Below are 21,783 nucleotides of genomic sequence, written 5' to 3'. Positions count from 1 at the left end.
CTGTAACACCCAGGGCTAGGCCAGTCTGAAGCCAGGAGCCAGAAACTCCATCCTGTTCTCCTACATGGGTGGCAGGGATCCAAGTAGTTGGGTCATCATCTGCTGCCTTCCCAGGCACATTAGCAGGAAGTTGGATCAGAAGTGGAGCAGCTGGAACTCCAAGTTATGGGAAGCCAGTGTTGTAAGTGACATCTTAATTTGCTGTGTCACAACTCTGGCCCCAAAATCAGTCTTTTTAATCTTAGATCCCCTGAGTAATTTATAGCTAAGGGAAGCGATCTTTTGCCCTCTGACGTGAATAAACTGCACTTAAAGTACATTAGGCATGGGCCCTTGAAAACACCTTTTTCCCCTCCCTCTCAGGGGGGATGAGGGCTCTTCTTGAGACAACAGAGAAGGAGAATGAAGAATAACTCTTTCAAGATGTTGTGCCTTATCCTTAATGACAACTACCTCCTGTATGTGTTCGCTGAGTGAATGAATGGATGCCATTGATTACAAACTGAGAGGTTTCCTTGTAGTGTTGTCTAGGTTCTATGCCTGGGTCAGAATTATCACTTTCCTACCTTCTGTTACAAAAACTGAGAATCTGAACCATGGTCTAGAGAATGGAGACTTCTTCTCCGCAGGCCTGATGGACTTACCTGAAATGGGTATTTGTAGTGGCACGGGATGCTAATGTCACTCTTCACAATCTCGACACATTTGATTCGGGAGAGTTCGATAGAGCCCTTCAACGTGCGCTTTTTCTGTGGGAAAACAAGCAGGTCTCACTCAAGGCAAAGAAGTCAATATTCTGTCCAGATTGTTTCCAGGACTAGTAGATAAGACCCAGTAGCTTTGTAGCCAACTCCAGCCTTCCCAATCGAACGTGCCGAAGCTGCTGCCTGGCTCTCAGCTGGAGAAAGACACTCTGAGCGGACTCCTGGGAGCATTCGTCCTCTCAGCCATGTTCTTGGCAGGGCACGGATGCCCACCGGCTGATAGACAACAACTTGCAGCCCACTGCCCTTGTGACAAATGTCCCTGTTTGCATTATCCCTTGCACCCAGGATGGGTACTGAAGTCAGGAAGTGAGTCACTCATGTGCCAGTTTCATCTACTCTATGACTACCCATGCCCTAATTAGAACAGTAACTGAGCTGAGACCTGACCTAGATGGTGATGCCATTACTGGCAGCTTCTCCAGGTGCCTTAGCTGTGCACAGTCCCACATAGACATCTCTGCAGGACATTCTGGACTCTGCTCTGCAAATACGCTTTGTCTTCTCCCACTACCGCTGTCAAATCTTGGCCTGTATCTCATTTTATCCCTGATAACTGACTAGCATGACAGTGTTTGTGATTTACAATGTTGTTACACGTTGCCTACTCACAGGGGGCCCTGTGCTAGGATAGCAGATCCCAGGGAATGTGAGCCCATACCATTGGGACATTTTCTTGGAGCTTTCTAGTAAGCTCCAAGGAAGTCAACTTAGGGAAATGCTTTTGGATGGCAGAAGCCTTTCACAGTTGCCTAGAATTAGATTGCCCTTAGATCAGTATTTAATTGAATCATGAAAACAGTTGCAAAATCTGTCATTGTACCTTGTCTTCTACAAAAAGGTTGGTGCAATGAGAACAAGGTTGGAAAAACTCTGCTTTTTACTATGTCTATGACCTTGGATAATTTATCTAATATACCTGAGCCTCAGTTTCCACAACTGCTAAGTGAGGATAATGATACTAGTTTTAGGGCTTATTAGATCATAAATGCAATGTCTAAACAAATTGTCAGGTTTATGATAGGTGTCCTTAATAAAGGTTAGCTTCATAGTTACAGAGGTTAAGGAAGACCTAATTATTTTGAGCAACTCATGATATAGGAATATTTGGCTGGTATGGAACCATGCCATCATCAAATTCTCTAGAAATAAGTTTGATTTTTGCTTCCTGGTTTTTGATTGACCTGTGCTTTAGTAACTTAGGCACAAAAAAGAAAGGGACAAGGTCTAGAGGTGAGAAGAAGACCCCATCAGAAACAGGAAAGCTTTGTGGTGCTTCTTAAAATTTTTTCTTGGGCTGGCACTGTGGTGCAGCAGGTTAAGCTGGCGCCTGCAACACTGGCATCTATATGGGAACTTGTGGGGAGCAACTGGGAGCAACTCGGACTAGACTAAGTTACTGGAATTAAAACTTATTCTATGCATCTGCTTTCCCACAATATGGCGCTGAGAAGGGAGTAACAGCTTCTACACAGCTGCCTCCAGTTCAACCAATAAACTGTAGGACCTGCTCCTGATTGGAAGAGAGCAGCGTACTCGGCGTGTGGGTAGCAGAGTTGGGATTGGTGGAAGAGGACTATAAAGGAGGAGAGAGACAACATGCACCGGGAACATCTATCTGAAGGAACACCTGTGCAGCCCTTGAGAGAGCCGGCGGGCGGTGTGCCACTCCCCCACGGAAGTGGGGAAGGTGGCAGGGGGAACCGCCCTTCCACGGAGGTGGAAGGGACGGTAGCCAACCCGGGAAGAACCAGCAGCAAACCCGGGGAGGGCCGAGCAGACAAAAAAACAGCGCAGGGTCCTGTGTCGTTCCTCCACGAAGACGGGGAGCGACAGGAACTGGTTTGGGTCCTGGTTGTCCCGCTTCCAATCTGGTTCCTTGCTAATGTGCCTGGGAAGGCTATGGAAGACAACTCAATTCCTTGGGCCCCTGCACCCATAAGGGAGACTCAAATGGAGTTTCAGCCTCCTGGCTTCTGCCTGGCCCAATTCTGGCCTTTGGGGCCCTTTGGGAAGTGAACCAGAAGATGGAAGATCTATTTTTCTCTCTCTCTCCTCTCCCATCTCTACCTATCTCTGTACCTCTACCTTTCAATTAAATAAATTAATTATTAAAAATTTTTTTTCTAAGAACTACTGTACTGGTTTTTGCAAGTTGAGATTTATCCATGTTTACTGTAACAAAACAACATGGAGATATGAGAAAATATTTAGTGTTGCATCATCCCACTCTTCTCTACAACTCTGAGGTAGCAAAGGTTAACCAAGTGGAATGTCATTTGTGTCTTTCCTACACATTTACAGGATATAGATTAGGGGAATTCAAAAACTTCATGGAAAATTGAATTAAAGAGGACTTTATTGTCATGCAGAACTTTTTAACATCCAGGCATAGTTTTTCATAATATGCATTTTCTCTGAATTTTTAAAGACCCTTTGTGTAAACAGATACGTGTGTCTGCTATATATACTGGTCTAAAAAACTTGTTTTTGCAAAACTAATGATGAATTAGGAGGTCTGTCTTCCCTTAAAACTCTGTGAGGGGCCGGTGCTGTAGCACAGCGGGTTAAAGCCCCAGCCTGCAGCAATGGCATCACATATAGGCGCTGATTCAAATCCTGACTGCTCACTTCCAATCCAGCTCCCTGCTAATGTGCCTGAGAAAGCAGCGGAGGATGGCTCAAGTCCTTAGGCCCCTGCACCTGAGCAGGAGACCTAGAAGAAGCTCCTGGCTCCTGGCTTCAAATCATTTTAGCTTCAGCCATTCTAGCCATTTGGGGAGTGAACCACAGGATGGAAGACCTCTCTCCCTCTCTGTAACTCTGTCTTTCAAATAAATTAAAAAAATCTTTTAAAAAATAAACAATCAAAAATACTTAGAATTTCACATACACAAAAACTCAAAAAGGAAAACACAGAAACACACCAAAAATAAATAAATAAACACCCTGTGAATACATGTACCCTTTGGACTCTAACTAGCATCTCATTTAGAGTCTTCCACAGCTAGAAATACATGCCCACACTGTCCATAATCATAGTTCTTTGGAAGAAGTAACTTATCTTTCAAAACAGAGGAGCACAAAGGAGGTGCCTTTTTGACAACCATCAGCAGTAACTGATAAACAGGGAGAGTCAGCCTTGAGGTTACCTTGTTTTGACCTCTGTTGGGTTACTTCCTTAGCAGCATACATAGTGAAATGAAACAAGATGTATACCAACATTTTGTGTATGGAAAGTAGGTCCTGCGCCTTCCAAGTGTAGAAATAAGGACATCTGTCCCATCTGATGCCTGGTGCAGTGGCTGACTCATGGCAGTGCTCAGGGAGAGCTCGATAAACGGTGCCAAGCTGCAGCACAGCTGAAACCTTCGTAACCAGATTTAAGGTTAATATGTCTAGGCTTTCAGGCAACACTTACTGAGGGCCTGCTGTGATTAGGGCCCTGTTCTGAGCTCAGTAAACAAAGTGATGAGTGTGGTAGAGTCTATCATGGAGCTCACAGTATGCAGATGGCCTCCAACTTACAATGGTTTCACAGGATGTTTTTGACTTTAGAGTGGTTGAAATCTTTCAGTAGAAATTGTATTTCAATGTTGATGTTTGACATCTCCCTTTCATTGCCCTGTATGGCACAGTACTCATTGTGATGATGGGTGGCAGCAAGCAGTGAAGCGCCCAGTCAGCCTGAGGATCATGAAGGGGAGTAATGGATGCTCTACAGGGTACTGTGTTGCTGAGCTATGACGTTCACATGTTAGGTGTACTGAATACATTTTAGACTACTGATATTTTCAGCTGATGATGCATTGATCCACATGGACATCAGCATAAGTCAAAGGGGCCCCTGAAATTGGGAAGGCAGACAAGTGCTGTAAAAGAACAGAAGAGGTTGACACAGCCAATTTTTGGCCAGAGAAGGTCTGTTTTGATAGTGAAGTTGAGAAGAGATCAGAGAACAAGCAGGTGCTCTTTGTGAAAAGGGTCGGGGGAGTGACCATTCCAGGTAGAGCAAACAGCCAGAGCAAAATCCCTGGGTGGAAAAGTGCTGGATGGGCATCAACTGCTAACAAACTGAAGTGATCGTATTCAGGGCATAAAGTGGAGGCAAACATTAACTGCAGTTGTAATCAGGGAGGACAAGTCAATGTGAAGCTTCCAAACAGTGCTGTCCAATAGGAACACTGTGTGAAATTTTCTAGGAGACATATTCAGAAGAGAAAAGAATAGCAACTGAATTTAATTTTAATGATCTATTTGACTTAATCCAACATGCCTGAAGAATTATTTTTTCAAATTATGATCAATACAAAAAATTAAAGGGTTTTATTCTGTTTTTGTACTAAGTCTTTGAAATCATCTATTTTACAGCACATCTCATCACATTTCAAGAGCTCAGTGGCCACAAAATATCCAAGAAAGATTCCCACTTTCAATTCAGATAATTTCTTTTGACTTCTAAATAGCCACTGGTTCTAAGTCTGGATTTTAAGAGACATTTATGCTTAATTGTCTGTTGGATTAATCTGCTCTTATGTTAGGTCTTTGGTTGGGATGAATTGCCTGTTCCACCATCAACCTCATTCTCATTCCCAGCGAGGACTTGGGTCCCCCCATCACAACCCATCCTTTACAGTCAGTTTCTCAAATGGCCAGAGGCTGGTCCTCTCTTTGGATTTTACAAGATCTGAAATGTGGTGAACAGCTGGGCCAGCTGTGCACTCCCTACGTGGTCACTGGGGAGCAGCCGGTCAAAGCACTAATCACAGTTTAGGATCTAGGAAATGGTGATGGCCTGTAATCATTCCAAACAACTGTGCTATTTCTGAAAAATGACAGAGTAAAACCTTCCAAGGAAACCACACAAAAGCCCCCAGAAAAAGAGAACAAGTGAAACCCGCCCTCATTTTTAGTTGTTTTTCTGTCTGCACCACTTGGGGTGAGAGTCACAGGGCTGTGCTTAACCTTGTCTCCCTTCTGGGCCATGTTTGAAGTGATACAGTCCTCACATGAAAATGTTTCACCCCAGACCCATGGTGTGTGTCAAACACAATCCAAGGTGCTGATGCCTACACATTTGCACAAAGGCAAGAGGCTTTTATGTCTGCTTCCTTTTGATGTTAATATTTTGTATGAAGTAGAATTTGGATTTTGAGGTTCAGATAGAGAGCTGGGGAAAACAGATAACATTTTGAGCACTTCCTCTGTATCAGGCACTCAACACTCCATCTCCACCTCATTTAACTGTGATTCTACAAGGTATTATTCCCCCACTTCATAGATGATAAAACTAAGACTCAGAAAGGCTAGCACACAAGCTTGATTTTGTGACTCCAGAGCCTCAGTGCCTAACCTCCATGCCTAATGGTTTTGCAGTTGCTCTTTCCACAAAAAAATGCTCATTTCCCAGATCCAGTGCTGAAAAATCAATTGTGTGGCCAATTTCTCCAAGTCATGACTCATTAGGGCCTTGTTTCTACCTCATCTGGTCATGCACCCCTTATGCTGGATTCCAAAGAGGGAGTACACTCACGGGATCATCAGAATAACAACTCTGTCTCGGTAACCTTGGCTCCTTTGCTGCTCAACTAATGCAGCAGGGGGCAGGCATTGTGGTGCAACGGGTTAAACCCCTGGCTTGTGGCTCTCACATCCCATGCTGGAGCACCTGGTTTGAGGTGCAGATATTCATTCTTCCAATTCAGCTTCCTTCTGATGTGCCTGAGGAGGCAGTGGCTACTACTTCAGCTACTGTGCCCCTGCTGCCCATGTGGGAGACCTGGATTGAGTTCTGGGCTCCTGTATTAGGCCTAACCTGTCCCTTGCTGTTGCCAGCATCTGGGCAAGGAACCAGTGGATGGAAGATCTCTGTCTCTCTCTCCTTCCCTCCCTCTATGTTGTTTTGCCTTTTAAATAAATTAATTAAACTTTAAAAATAAGCAAAAAAAAAATCCAACACCACAAATACATCCATGAGAAATACCTATGGAGTGAGAACATCTCTACCTTTCTGGAAAACAGAACTTCAGCTGACAACTCTGACAAGGAAGAATGGGAGAATTAGAGCTTAAAGATCAGAGTCTCTGGTTTGAACCCCAACTCATTCCTTACTAGCTACCCAACCCGAGGGAAGTGTCCTACCCCCTTAGTTGCCTTGTTTTTCTTCATTAAAGATGTTAATTAATTATTATAACTTTATTTTAAAGGCAGAGAGGCACAGGGAGACAGAGAGAGATCTTCCGTCCAGGGGTTCCCTCCCCAAATGCCTGTAACAGCTGGGGCTGTGCCAGGCCGAGGCTGGGAACCAGGAGCTCCATCCAGCTCTCCCAATGGGTGGCAGGGACACAAGTACTTGAGCTATCACTGCTGCCTCCCATGATGCATATTAGCACAAACCGGATTAGAAAAGAAGAAGCTGAGACTCAAACCAAGCACTCCTATATGGGATGTGGGAGTCGCAAGTGATGACTTTACTACTGTGTCAAATGCCCAACACACTTGGTTTTTTAAAAATAACTAAATAATTGTTACCGAAGTTCATTCAGGAGATTTAAAAGGACTAAGAAACTTACCAACGAATTAAAATCATTACAGTGATACTGTGATCACTCAAATGTTACTTCCTTTCTTTTCCTTCTCCAGTGGCTGCCCATAAAATAAGATCTTATTCTTTTGCCTTTATGTTTCCATATTTCCTTTGAAGATTTTCTTTTGCAAAATGATGTAATCAGGAACCACTCTTTGGCAGCCCAGCATTAGCACTCAACTGGCCTTATGGCTGAGTTTGACAATCAGAGTCATTTGTTTATTTCACCAATTATTTGTAGGATCAGAGCAAAACCACAAAAGGAGCCTGTTTCCTGGCCTTTCCAACTGTGATGCATTTGCTCTCACGGGCTTCAGCCTTCTGCTTCCCTCTTCACTCCTGACAAAGCCTTCCCCAAATCCTCATTCACCTAAGATTTCACTTACCTGACTGTTAAAGTTTGCCTTGTTTCAGGGGGGCTTGGATTAGGCCAGATAGAAACTTAAGCCAAGAGGGGGCTTTGACAATACAAATTCTGACATCAGCTCAGAGAGTACTGCCTCTACCACTGAACCCAACTGAAACTGCACAGTGACAAAGAAGAGCTTTAAAAAAATGGTGTCACAGAAATGCAGCTTAAATCACTAATTTGGGGGTTGTTCCTCCCAAGCACAGCACAGTGCAGAATTTCAGTTCTGACATTGGCTTAGGGGTCTTCCTGGAGCCTGGTTTTATCCCCTCTGCCAAATTGCTCAAGGTGACCCCCATATTCTTTTCCATTCTCATAACTCAATTTTTGATATCATGACAAAGGGGTTCTCAAATGGGAGAGGGAGAAAACCAGGATTTGCAGCTCAGGAAGAGCAGGGTCTGAAAGGGAACACTGAGACAGCTGTTTCAGATCTGTGAACTTAGCTCTCTTAGATCTTACTTCTCTCCGGTCTTCAACAGCTGTGGGGACACTGACAGCTGCCACACGGGGTTACTGTGACTGTGCCATGGGAAGGCACACAGCACGTTGCTTGACAGTCAGTAAACACGTGGTCATCGCTGTCTCCATGGAAAAAGTAGTATCTTGTAAAACACCGGTGCAACTGGCAATCAGCTACTGCTCCTCCCTCCTCTTCCCCAGCCTATCTTCAAGAGGACCCAACCCTCACTAAGTCTTGACCCTGGGAGGATCTGGGGTCATGGCAGCTGCTACCAAGGCCCCTTGGACCATCTGAAGCCAGGAAACTATCATCCATCACACACACCTGCCTTTTTTTCCTCTTTCACAAGACCTCTTACTCATAGCTAACCCACAGCCACCCGACTTTCTTCCCCTTGGTGTTTTCACACTGGGGTGTGCTATGAGGCCGGCTGCACTGTGGGGGAAAACACTTCAGCTTCTCTGAAAGTCTGCTGTCTTTTCAATAGTAGCACCCTAACTACTCAAAAGAAAAAAGTGGGAATGTTATCAAAAGAAGCAGGACACTAATGAAAATAAGAGGAAAAGAGAGTTTACGTGCATACAGTTTTCAGAGGGCAATTTAGGATCCACTACTAAAACTGTAAAAATTTTGTTTATTTTTATTGGAAAAGTGTGTGTATGTGGGAAGGGAGAGAGAGAAAGAGTGAGTAAGAGAGAGAGAGAGAGAGAGAGAGAATCTCCCAATCTGTGGTTCACTGCTCAAAGGCCAGCAACAGCTAGGGCTGGGCCAGGCTACAGCCAGGAGCCTTGAACTCAATGCATTCTCCCAGGTAGGTAGCACAGACCCAAGTACTTTTGCCATCACCAGGGGTGCACATTAGCAAGAAGCTGAAATTGGAAACAAGAGCACAGACTCCAACTCAGAGACTCCGATATGGGATGTGGCATCCCATGAAGCATCTTAACTGCTGCTCCAAGCAACTGCCCCATCACAAGAAATTACTGAGAGCAGAAACCTGTAGGGGTCAACCTAGGGGCTGGGAGTGGAAGGTAGAAACAGAGCTGTTCTCTCTACCTCATATTCTCGATGCTGTTTCAATGTTTTAGTACAAATCTGTATTTCTTCCATTATACTAAAAAGATTAACTCAAATAAATAGATATGCTTCCCTATAGGATTCTTCCTGAAGAAATATATGTTCAAAATGTATAAATACATGTGAAAACTGTTGTTCATTCCAGCATTAATTGCACAAAAATAGAAAAACTTAAAATATTCATAAATTGACAAATGGCTAAAAAAGTTATCATTCATTCATCCTGTGATTACTCTTTTATGCTATTTATATAAATACATATTTATATTTTATGCATAGTTGTTTATTATTAACAAAGAATAAAGCTGGCCTACATGAAGGTAAAAATTATATATTAATTATAACAAAGCAAGTTTAAAGGTACAGATGAAAAGTCATCTCAGTTTTGGAAAAAGAGGTAATAAAAATATGTTAATAAATTCAAAGAAATAATATGAGAGGGTTGGCATTGTGACATACAGGCACTGGTTTGTATCCTGGCTGCTCCATGTCCTAACCAGCTCCCTGCTAATATACCTGGGAAAGCAGCAGAAGATAGTCCAAGGACTTGGACCTCTGTACCCACGTGGGAGGCCCAGATGAAGTTCCTGGTTCCTGGCTTTGGGCTGGCCTAGACCTGGCCACTGGGGAGTGAACCAGCAGATGGATGATCTCTCTCTCTTTCTCTCTCTCTCTCTCTCCCCCACTCTGTGTAACTCTGTCTTTCAAATGAATAAATAAATGGTTTTTAAAGAAATAATATACGAATGAAAATATTTCAAGTTACTAACACTTGTGTTCTATTATAGGTGCCACTGTGGCACAATTTCACAGTAAAAGTAGTGTATTTCTAAAATATTTTAAGCTTTTTACAGTGAATAAAGATGAAAAGCAGAAAAACGAAAATAAGATTTTAAGGAAGTTAAAAATTTTAACAGCACTGCACTGTAATGCAGCTATGGCAGCTGCTTCTAGAAGAAGGTAAAAGTGTACACTTCAAATGCTGGGTGTACACAGCGACGTCCCTCTTTGCTCTCACAACCTCATAACCCCATTAGCAGGAAGTGGCAGTCAGGCAGCACCTGCCACCTGTTCTTCTGTGTCCATGAGGTTCAAGTTCATAACTGTTCCTGTCATGTTCTGTTTGAGTAACTGCATTTTCCTAAGACATTCTAATGTAGTATTTGTGTGTTTTTATGAAGGTATGTTTGTCTATTAAGTGAAATTAATAATTAAGGAATAATTCCAAGCCTCACTGACTTAAATGAAGATATCCTAATCCTAGGATGGTAAAGACGTGATTGCTTAGAATTTCTGAAAAAAGTGGGCTGAGAGTAAAGGATTTATGGGAAAATGAAGAAGAATTGTTACATTATGAACACATTGTGTCTCTCAACATCTCTGGTCTATAATTTTAAAGCTCTCCTTCTTGCCAGAATAGGAAATATGAAATGTTTAATGAATTTGAAAAAATATATTTCTCAGTCTTCCTTTTAAGTACTTAAGAGTCATTGTACTTCTGGAAATAGCTCCTTATAAAGATGATCATGAAATACTTGTTAACTGAAGAAAAGCAAGTAAGACAAAGTATACAGCAAAAAGGGATATTTGTGGGCTCGATGACAAGCCTTTTTAATGTACATGACTTGGATTAATATTTCCAGAATGATTGGCAGGTAGATGCAAATCTCTTGACAATGTAAACATAGGTTAAAACTAGTCTGCCTAAAAGTCTTAGCAAATAAAGAAATTCTACAACTTATTAAGGAAGATAATAACTTCAAGAAAAATGGGCAAAATCAATATAAATGTTTTTTAAACCATGAAAAGATATTCAAAGTCACTACAATAACAGTGATGAAAATAAGTTCTACTTAGATATCATCGTTTAAAATCTGTCAGACTTGCAAAGATCTAAGAATAAGATAAGGGTGTAAGAGAAGTTTTGAGAAAATAGACAATTCACACCTGACCCCGGAGAAAGTTAGTTGCTACAGCTTCTATGGAGAATAATTTGGTTATTTTCAACAAAATAGCATGCAAACATCCTTTGACTCAGCAATTCCACTTCTACCCATGCATTCTACAAGTGGGTGTTCCTCAGCTTCAGCGCAGTTGAAATTTGGGACTGGATCATTTTTCATTGTGGATCTGCTCTGTGCTCTGCAGGAGACTGAGCACCATCCCTGGGCTCTACCCACGAGATACCAGTGGCACCCACCTGCCCATCTGTGACACCAAAAATTTCTCCCGATAGTATCAAATATGTCTTGAAGGGAAAAGCCAGCTCTGGTTCAGGACCACTGTTACAAACTTAATCGTGACAAGTGATATTCATAGAGGGCTATTCACTCTTTGCTGTTTGCAATAACAAAACCATTGGAAACAGACTAACAGCAGTAAGAGGAATTTTTATACATACTATGAAACATTATGCAACCAGATAAAATGAATGAAGAAGCCTGGTGTATCGGGATGGATTGATCTCCCTGTAATATTGTTAACTAACGAAAAGAAAGAGGTTAAGAAGTCTGTCAACTGTCTGCCACTACATAAAAGGGAAGAAAAAATGTTTATTTGCAGTTACATTATATACATAAAGTATCATTGGCAGAATTTATGAGAAATTGATTATACTGGATATTCTCTATCAGGAAAGCAATGTGGCTGGAGACACGGACGAGAGATTAATTACTACATAACATATTGCAAGTTTTTAAAAAATTATGTAAATGGAATTATCCAGGTCTTCTTAAAATTTTTCTGCATTTTGCAAAGACTGGCAAACTAAAATGACTATTAGTGCATCGATGCGATGTCCAGTGTGCTGGCACTGAGGCAAGGGAGCAGGGTTCATCCCTGCAGCAATTAAGTCCATTTCATGAACCAATTAGAGCAATTTGGACAGTTGAAAAGCAATGTGAACAACACTAATTTAATGTCATTGAGATGTTTGTTAGACATTCAAAAAATTAGAACAATTTTTTTTTTTAATTCTGAGAAATGTGGAATCAGTTTTTGGCAGCAGGTTCATGTGTCCGCTGTGCCCTTGAGGTAGAGCCACGTGGGTAGAGTGTGGCGGCCTGAAAAGACCTCGCTGTTGTCTTCCTGCTCCCCTGTGCTTCCATGTCCAGGTGCTCCGGACTCTGAGGCTGCACCTCTGAGGCGCCACATGTCCCGGGGCTGGTACTAAATTTCACACCCTGAGCTATTGAGAGGCAAATGATCAGGAATTGTGACTGTTGATGCTGTCCCACAGATCCAGTGCTTCCAGGCTTCTCTTTACAACTCACCCTTGCAATTTCCACCACACTCCAGCTTCCTCAAAAGGAATCATATCCCTAATAGTGTTCACTGACTTGACTCACTTTGTCTCCTATGAACAAACTGTTCCGAAAGGCAGCTTAAAGTCACCACTGTAAATTTAAAAACACTTATTTCTAAGATTATCGTAATAAGCATGTAACTATTAAATTTAAAACATTTTAAAACCAAATTTGTTTGGGTGCCTACCATCTGTGTGCTATTAGTAGCACCTAACCTTGGGAAAAACTGAATTCCATCATTGTACATGAAACTGTCTTAGTCTGGGTTGTGGAAAAGGGTGAGTTTTGGTGTAGTATCTTCAGTCTCACTTTCTGAGCCCCTAATCCAAGCAATACAAGGATAGGAGGGTTCTGGGAGCTTCCCTTCCCAGCTTCAACTAGAACACCCCCAACTCCATCTATTTAAATTTAAATCCCTATACACCTGGTGTATAGGAATGGGATGGGATGTGTAATTTTGTGTTAATAGAGTTTCACATTTTAAAAACTTTCAAAAATCCCAAACCTACTGCAATCCTTTGATTGTATGAGCAACAAAGCTAACTCTCATAGTGAGGAACCAGCCAAGGTTACTCAGGTGCCAAGTCTCCATACTATTAAGCTACCCTATTGTTGCTTCCATATCTCATTCCACTTTTCTAGAATTAGAGGCTATCTGAGACTTCCAGCCCCTTGGGCTCTGCGTACAATTAGAACCGACCTCTATGGAAGAATCGAAAATGACTTCCGGTATTTCATTTCCTCCTTGTTAATGCACTTGATGGCCTAAACCAATGAGCTCATTTCTATGAGCCCTTCAAAACTCCAAAAATGATCAGTTAGGAGGCTTTTTGGCACTCCATAAGTCCTACTATATAGCTAGTGGGTTTTTCTTCATCTATAAAACTTTAAATCACAACCTCTCAAACAGGCATAAAATATTACATATTTTCCCTCTCATCATAACATCCAAAACATATAAAACCAGCATACTTGAAAATTAAAACAATGAGAATTTTTAGTTTATCATCTCTAATGGTTCTAGTAACAAACAGAGGGCTAGTTTTGCTGGGCTCATACACTTTGGAAAATGGTGTAGCAACAAATGATTGAGGCCACAAAATGTTCTTATACTATGACCCAGTCATCTTACTTGGGGCTCTATTTCTCAAGAAGCTTATTTTAAAAAGCAAATAGCCCTGTATCAGAGATACTATTACTTTTTCAGTGTTTTCTTTATATCTGGAAACAACCTGAATATTGAGCCATAGATAGTACATAAGTTGATCTGTTTGTCCAGGTATGTAAAAGTGTGATCTTGTAATGAACTGACTCAAGCGTTGAGAAACAATTTGCATGAGAAAATGATTACCTTGGAGGCCATGTAGATATATGGAAATACACAGAAGAATAAACAGAAAGAGTAAAACACAAAATTGCTATGCATTATGATAATAACTATGTGGAAGTTATATCCATGTAAAAAAGACCAATGCCTCCAGAGGTAATACACAGAAGTCTTTAGACAGGAGAATTATGATGAACATTTTGAGTGTAATTGTTTCATTACTTTTTTAAAATAGTGTAAATTTCTGAAGGTTTGCTTCTCTGTCTTAAGATGAACCTGTGAGGAACAGAGACATGACCTTAATAGTTCAGGAGAGGGAGTGAAAGATGAGAAGCAAAAGTCATCATTTTCTTAAGCTATGCAGGCCTTTGTGGATCATGGTAAGGAGTTGGCATTTTATTCCAACCTCCATGAGAAGCTACCCAAGAGTTGAAGCTGGGGCAGGATCCCACCCACGTGACATTTAGAAGCATTTGTTCTAGCTGTGAAGACAGCAGATTATACAGGTCTTGTACTTGCAGCTCCCTCTATGCAGGCAGCTCCCCCCACTTTTACCCTGGCCTGGTTCTTCCCTTCCCAGCAACCTCAAGCTATGTACAGATTCCTTCTCTGGCTACTCTTTCTCCCAAGTCAGTGACAGATGCTTCTGAGACTTGCCATAGCACCTTCCACACTCCTAACTGTGCTCTGTGGAATTGGAAACCTGCTGCTGTCTGTCTCCTCCACCAGAGTGTACATTTGTGAGACCCTGTTTCTGCTGTTTACCAGTCTATTCCTCACATGCAGTGCCTGACACATGGTAGGTGTTCAAGAAATGCTTGGTGAATGAATGAATAAATCTAAACATAACAAAATAGAAACATCTCCTGACTGAAATGTTAGCTAAAAGAATAATCTATGTAGTTAGCAGGGGGAAGGTCTTATTTGCATTTTTATAACATTTAATTTCAATGACTTTTTAAATATTAGGGCAAAATTACGGAAATTTTGCTTATAAATAACTTCAGGTTAATGGGAATTTATGGCAACATAAGACCTTGTATCAAATTCTTATTCTAGGGGCCCGGTGCTGTGGTCTAGCAGGTGAAGCCAGCACCTGCAGTGCCACCTTCCCATATGGGCACACGTTTGAGTCCTGGCTGCTGCACTTCCAATCCAGCTCTCTACTATGGCCTGGGAATGCAGGAGAAAATGGCCCAAGTCCTTGGGGCCCTGCACCATTGTGGGAGACCCAGAATAAGCTCCTGGCTCCTGGCTTCAGATTGGCCCAGCTCAGGCCCTTGCAGCCATTTGGGGAGTGAACCAGTAGATGGAAGACTCACTCTCTCTCTCTCTCTCTCTCTCTCTCTCTCTCTCTTCCTCTCTGTAACTCTGCCTTTCAAATAAAATCAATAATCTTTAAAAATAATTCTTATTCTATTTGAATACTGAAAGCTTTTACTGAAAATCAAGGAACTGAGTAGACAGTTGACCACAGAGGGAAATTCTTTATAAATTAGAAACCATTTTCATGGTTTTCTCCTCTGGATTGCTCTTAATAAGATCCCTGAGAGTCATGAAGGCAAACTCAATGTGGGTGAAGATTAGTTGTTGCAAAGCCTACTTTTCCCAGTAGGCCTAAGAACTCACTGATGAATAAAAGCATCTATGACTGGTTGGTTAAGAGTGGGGTGGGGGAGTGAGGAGTTAGCATTTAAAAATATTTGTTTGTTTGAAAGGAAGAGTTAAAGTGAGAGGAGAGACAGAGATCTTCCAACCACTGGTCCGCTCCCCAAATGGCCATCTTTGAGCCAGCAGTCTGAGCCAGCTTGAAGCTAGGAACCAGGAGATTCTTCCACATTTCCCACGTGGTGCCATCTTCCACTGCTTTCCCAGTTATATTAGCAGGGAGTTGGATTGGAAGCCAAACAGCTGGGACTTGAACCTGCACCCAGCTAGGATACTGGTGCTGCAGGCAGTGGCCAACCTGCTATGCCACAGCAGCAGCATCAAAGATTTACCATTTAGCCCATGAAAATTTGGGATGAACTTTAAAGTAGTTTTCTGAAGACTCAATTTCTGAGTTTGATATCAAAATGTCTTATTTTCCATGGACCTTATTGTTCAAGAAACTGAGCTCCAGTGCTCTCCAGTTTAACCTGTCTTCAAGACCGACTCCGAAACTAAGTTTTCACCTTTATGGCATTTCTCTGTGGCCCATGTTTACTGCAGAAAATGATGAATAGATGCACCAGTCCCTGAGCAGTAGGAATGAAGTCTAATGTAAACACTAGAATATTCACCTCCAAAATGAAAATTCCATATATAATGGTGGTCTCCATAAAAACATCGGCATCATACCACACAGGCAAAGATCAATTCATGGGGGCCTGAAGAGTAGGTTGGGCCTCTGTTGCACTGGCATCCCATATGGGAACCGGTTTGCATCCTGGCTTCTCCACTTCTGATACAGCTCCCTGCAGTTCAAGATGGCCACAGTGCTTGGGCCCCTACACCCACATGGGAGACATGGAAGAGGCTCCTGGCTCCTGGCTTCCGATAGGTTCAGTTCCAGTCGTTGTGGCCATTTGGAGAGTGAACCAGCAGATGGAAGACCTCTTTCCATCTATAAGTCTGCCTCTCAAACAAATCTTTAAAAAAAAAAATCAGTTCATGGTGAAACTGCATTAAGACAGACATGGAAAATGCAGATACCTGAATTGCCAAGTCATCCCCTTGCATCATTGCTTTTTACTGCCCAGCTAGGCAAGGCCCACATGTTAGTTTCCAGGTGCTTTTCTGAATTCAGTTTGAATTATGTGATCTTCATTGATTCAAATATTTACCAAGCACCTACTATGTATCCAGCACTGTCTTAGAGGATGTTGATACAGTGATAAACAAGCAGTCAAGACCTTTGCACTCAGAGATTTGTCCCTTTAATAGATGCCTTTTTAATAGTCAGAAAGGAAACAAGGAACAAACTCAATAAACCTAACAAATAAATCCAGATACTAAAGTAATATATTATGTTTATGTGTTTTTATAGCCATGCAAATGGGTCCTAGGAAAATATCCAAATTTGTGGGGGATGAGAAAGAACCACAACTGCAAACATCTGGATGTTCCAAACAGCGGGAACAGTTAATGCAAAGACCCTGCCCTTGGATAACCTGAAGAACAAGTCCCCCTCTAAGGTGTGTCTCACTTGATTCACCCTAATTCTTGGTCCTGGACAAAAATTCTATGGGGGAACTTGAACTTGGAGCATTCAGAGTTCAGAAAGTGGCACCTGTGGTAGAAACACATAAAGGAGTATGGTGGGAAATGAAATCAGAAAGCTGTGCAGGAACCACAGGGTGAAGGGACTTGTAGGCCACGGTTAAGAATTTATTTAAATTAAGAAAACGTTTAAGTTAAATTGAAAGGTGGAAAGATATACAGAGAGAGAGAGAAAGAAACTCATAAACACATACACATCTATCTATAGTTTACTCCTCAAATAACCTGACATTTACATATGCTGAACAGCTATGGAGGACATTAGGTAAATAATAATATCTGATTTATAATTTTGAAAGTTAATTCTAGAGGTTGCAAAGATAAAAATTGAAAAATGCCTTGATGTCAGAAGGCACCTAGATAGAAGGCAAATGAATCACATGGAAAGAAGTGGGAAGACCCAAGACTGCTGGACATCTCAAGCAAAAATGTTCAGGCAGTATGAAGATGATCATCTACAGAGAATTTAGCTGGAAAGATGATGAAAGAAAGGTGAAGAAAAACAGAGAACAGCGTTGTTTAACTCTTCAGAAAAGAGCTGGGGCCTGAGAAGCTGGCTCTGTTTGTGTTTCCTGCATGTGCCTCTTGCTCTCAGCTCTTAACATTCTAGCCATGTTCAAGGATGAGCCATGCACTACTACCTCTAGGGCTCTTGTTTATTTACTTCTGCACTCAGGAATCTCCTTTTGAAGTCCTCTGTCACTGTTTTTGTCTGTCTCTACTCTTTGGGCATGGATTTTTCTTCTTTAGTGTAATTCTAACATCTCCAAATGGAATTACACTCATGTCCTTCCTCCTTCCTTTCTGTCTGCTTTTATTCCTTCCACAATGAATGAATGAATGGTATGTGCCAGGTAGTCGTAGACATCGGTGATGCCATCTTTAGAAAATTGAGTGCCTGCTGTCATAAAGCTCGAGTTTCATGAAAAGTGGGATAAAGGGAGATGATATTAACACAATAATTATAGTAACAAATGTTTAATCACAAGTTTGGCATGTGCTCTGAAGAAAGGGCCCACGTTGCTCTTGCAGGACATAACAGGATTTCCCTAGGCTGCAAAGCTGAACCTAGTGTGGTATGGCTGGAACCTAGCATGGCGAGAGAAAGAGGGATGTGAGCTGAGACAGAGAAGACCATGTGGCAGATTCTGGTGTCCATCCTTAGGGCAAGGGAGAGAACTACTGAAGGTTCTGATGAAGGCCCTAGGCCTTGATCACCGTCTCCATGTGAAAAGTTCCCGCTGGCTGCAGTGTGGAGGAGAGCAGAGTGTCAAGAGCAGGTGTAACAAGGAGCTGGAGACTGTTGGAGGTGGTGACAGTCCCAGGTGGGAGAGGTTGGTGGCTTCCACTAGGAAAGTGACTGTGGGAGTCTGGGAAGATTCCAGAGGAACTTTAGGAGGAGCTGGCCAAGCTTCTCATTTCTGGACACATAGTGGGGCTCTCTGAAGTGATAAAGAGCTGTCCTAAAGGGTATGTGAAAATGATAGTGCTCATAATATAATTCACTGCAGAAGACCCATGTGGCATGGGGAGCTGATTTCCAGGACCACTCTTTGCACTGAAGACTTCAGAATAATAACACATCACACCCTTTATAACCCAACAGAGTCTCCAGTCACCCACGACTAACAATTTCTAATAAATAAACACCCAATAAAACACATGGGATCTAGGCAAGTTATTTAAACTCTCTTTGCCTCAATTTCCTTACCAACCGAGTAATAAAAGTTCCTAATTGACAGGATGGTTAAAAGGATTAAATAAAATTATCCTCACTTATCACAGGGCCTGATGCACAGTGAGTGCTCAGTAAACATTTGTTACTATTTCACTGTTATTAGGTTAACAATGACCTCCATCTCATTAAAAGGAAACAATGGATGAGTATGCAACCTAACATTAAGATGCTAGCATTCCACATCAGAGACCCTGGGAGGGATCCCTGGCTCTGATTCCTGACTCCATATTCCTGCCAATACAAACACTGGGATTAGTAGCCTCGGGCTCAAGTAGTTGGGTAGCTGACATCTATGTGGTAGACCTGGAGTGAGTTTAAAATATTTAAAGGGAAATGACTGCTCTTTCAACACAGAACAAGAATTTTAGATGTTCTATTCACACGCAAAAAATTGACCAATGCCATGATTTATCAGTTCTCCATGATAAATCTCCTGAGTTCAAACTTACTCTGGGCTACCTGCCCAAGGGGCTCTGCGCGCAGGTAATTCCATGTGCTTTCTGAATGCCTGCCAAATTGTTATCAGCAAGGGTCTGCTGAAGATAAGCAATGCTTTTCATTTCTCAAGAAGACACAGTATTATTAAGAAGTCCAGGCATCCACAGGCTCCGCACCAGCCTGGTCTCCTTCAGAACTGCATTTCATTCAAAGTGTGGCTCTGCGAAACCTCCAGATTCATGTCTACATCTGCTCATCGGAATCCAGCAAGGAATCCAAGCACTTCTGTCTCCAAGTGACTAACAAGCACCTACTTCCACTTCAGTAAAATACAAGTGCCAAGCCCTACTCAAGTTCTCTAATGACATATAAATACTACAGTGACGCATTAAGAAATCAAACATGCCTCGAAAAATGGCAAAGAAGGGTTAAACAAATGTCACTGCATAGGAACAAAAGATATTTCAAAAGGCAATAGATCTTGTAGATCATTATTTCTACTTCTTTCACCTTCTATAACGAACCTGCCACAGCTGTTCCCCCAGATTCACTCATCTAATGAGAAGCAGAGCCTTCTCTAATGAGAAGTCAGGACACCTTGTCCACGGCTTTTTCTACCAGACTACATTGCTATGTTTATTCATGCTGCTTTTGTTTCTACTGATGTTTCAGAATGTGAGATTATCATTATTTGTATAAAAAGCCTGTCCTAGCTAAGCAGCTGTCATCTCATGGGTAGAAACTGCTGGTCTACAAACAGTTGGGCTTGATCCCTCCAGGCTCCTGGAAAGTTTTCCAAGGATGAAGAGTTTTGCCACCTATCTTCCAATTTTTAGACAATTAAATGCCTGGGGAATATTATTACAAGATTTCAGGTGAGTAGTGACCTTTTAGCCAAATAAAATTGAATTCATAAAACTATTTACACTGGACTGATGACTTAACCATTGCAAGTACTCGTTTCTTCCATTGAAAAATAAGGAAATTGCATTAAATTGTCCCTTAGGTTTATTCTAATATTATATTAATGATGTCTCATAAATTTTAGTATATTTCATATTAAGTTCAAGTTCTATCCAATCATGGTATTTGCTATATAAAATACTATTATAGCTTAAAAATTAAACTTAGTCTTGCAGGGTGACTAAAAACCTAATGAATGTTAAACTTATAGGTTTTAAAAGTAAAATTGGGGCTGGAACTGAGGCATAGCGCGTAAAGCCACTGTTAGTAATGCCGGCATCCCATATGGGCACCTGTTCTACTCTGAGCTGCTCCACTTCTGATCTAGCTCTCTGCTCTGGCCTGGGAAAGCAATGGAAGATGACCCAAGTGCTTGGGCCCCTGCACCCATGTGGGAGACCCAGAAGAAGCTCCTGGATCCTGGCTTTGAATCAACTCAACTCTGGCCATTGTGGCCATCTGGGAGGGAACCAGTGGATGGAAGACCTCTCTCTCTCTCCCTCTCTTTCTCTCTCTGCCTCACCTTCTCTGTGTAACTCTGCCTTTCAAATAAATAAATAAATCTTTTAAAAAAATAAAAAGTAAAATTGCCTAATATAACCACTTTACCTCTTGAATCCTCTCTGATTTCTTTCACTGTATATTTCATACATTGTAATTTCATATTCTACTCTGATTTCTTTCATTGTATTTCTTTATCATCAGAATTTCTTGTTCTGTGTGTTCTATTTTACTCAGCATTTATATTTTTCAGTCTGCCCATTTCAAATATAACATACCATTTGGAAAAAAATTAGATAAAAGAATGTGCTCACGTACCCCATGACGATCCTCAAAGTAGGCCAGACTGGTTTTGGTTAAAACAAAGAAGCGGACTTTAAAGTTTGAAGGAGAAGTTCTCCTCTTTTGTTGGGATTTCTTGATTAGCTGTTCTTCCAGAAGAATGAAGTTGTTCATGATTCAGTTGTTACAAAGGGAGGTGTCTTCAGCATCACAGAGGAGCACAACCAGAGCACAGGGCTTCAGGCAAAGAATGCGATGGGGAGGCGGTTGATCTTCAGAGAGCTGCGCACCAGCAACTTGTCTCCAACATTATCTTTCTATCGACATTCAGCCAACCTCGTGGAGCTTCTCCTCTGATGTCAAAGACCATAACCACATCCTTTAGAAATTCACAAGACTAAGAGGCACATGTGAAAAAAAAAAAAAAAACATAGACTCTTTGCTGTATGGTTTGGAAATGCTATTTGAAAAAATTTAGACTCAAAATTTTATTAAGGATCAGAATTTAATCTCATAGCTCCTGGCATATCCCATCCAATAGTGGAGATGCATAGCACAAGAGGTAAGAACATAGACTCTGAAACTGACAGGGCACAGCTTATCTATTAGTTTCCTGTGCTTGCTGGAACAAATTGCCACAAACTTAGGGGCTCAAAGCAACAAAAATGT

At 41.7% G+C, this 21,783-nt stretch overlaps 1 protein-coding gene across 1 annotated transcript in view; it reads right to left on the bottom strand.

Annotated features, from left to right (window-relative positions):
* ITK (IL2 inducible T cell kinase) overlaps window positions 1-21,428 on the bottom strand; it is a 67,757-nt gene extending 46,329 nt beyond the window's left edge. The window contains exons 1-2 of the mRNA XM_051843561.3: window positions 21,151-21,428; window positions 645-749 (exon numbers count right to left, since the gene is read on the bottom strand). Coding sequence (XP_051699521.1) covers window positions 645-749; window positions 21,151-21,288 — 243 coding nt within the window. The 5' untranslated portion in view covers window positions 21,289-21,428. The remainder of the gene's footprint in view (window positions 1-644; window positions 750-21,150) is intronic.
* Window positions 21,429-21,783: the final 355 nt, after the last annotated feature.

The sequence above is a fragment of the Oryctolagus cuniculus genome, chromosome 6 (assembly GCF_051225735.1).
Source record: "Oryctolagus cuniculus isolate XC-2025 breed Fujian yellow rabbit chromosome 6, ASM5122573v1, whole genome shotgun sequence".
Classification (NCBI taxonomy): Eukaryota; Metazoa; Chordata; class Mammalia; order Lagomorpha; family Leporidae; genus Oryctolagus; species Oryctolagus cuniculus.
This window is presented reverse-complemented; position numbering and strand designations above follow the sequence as displayed.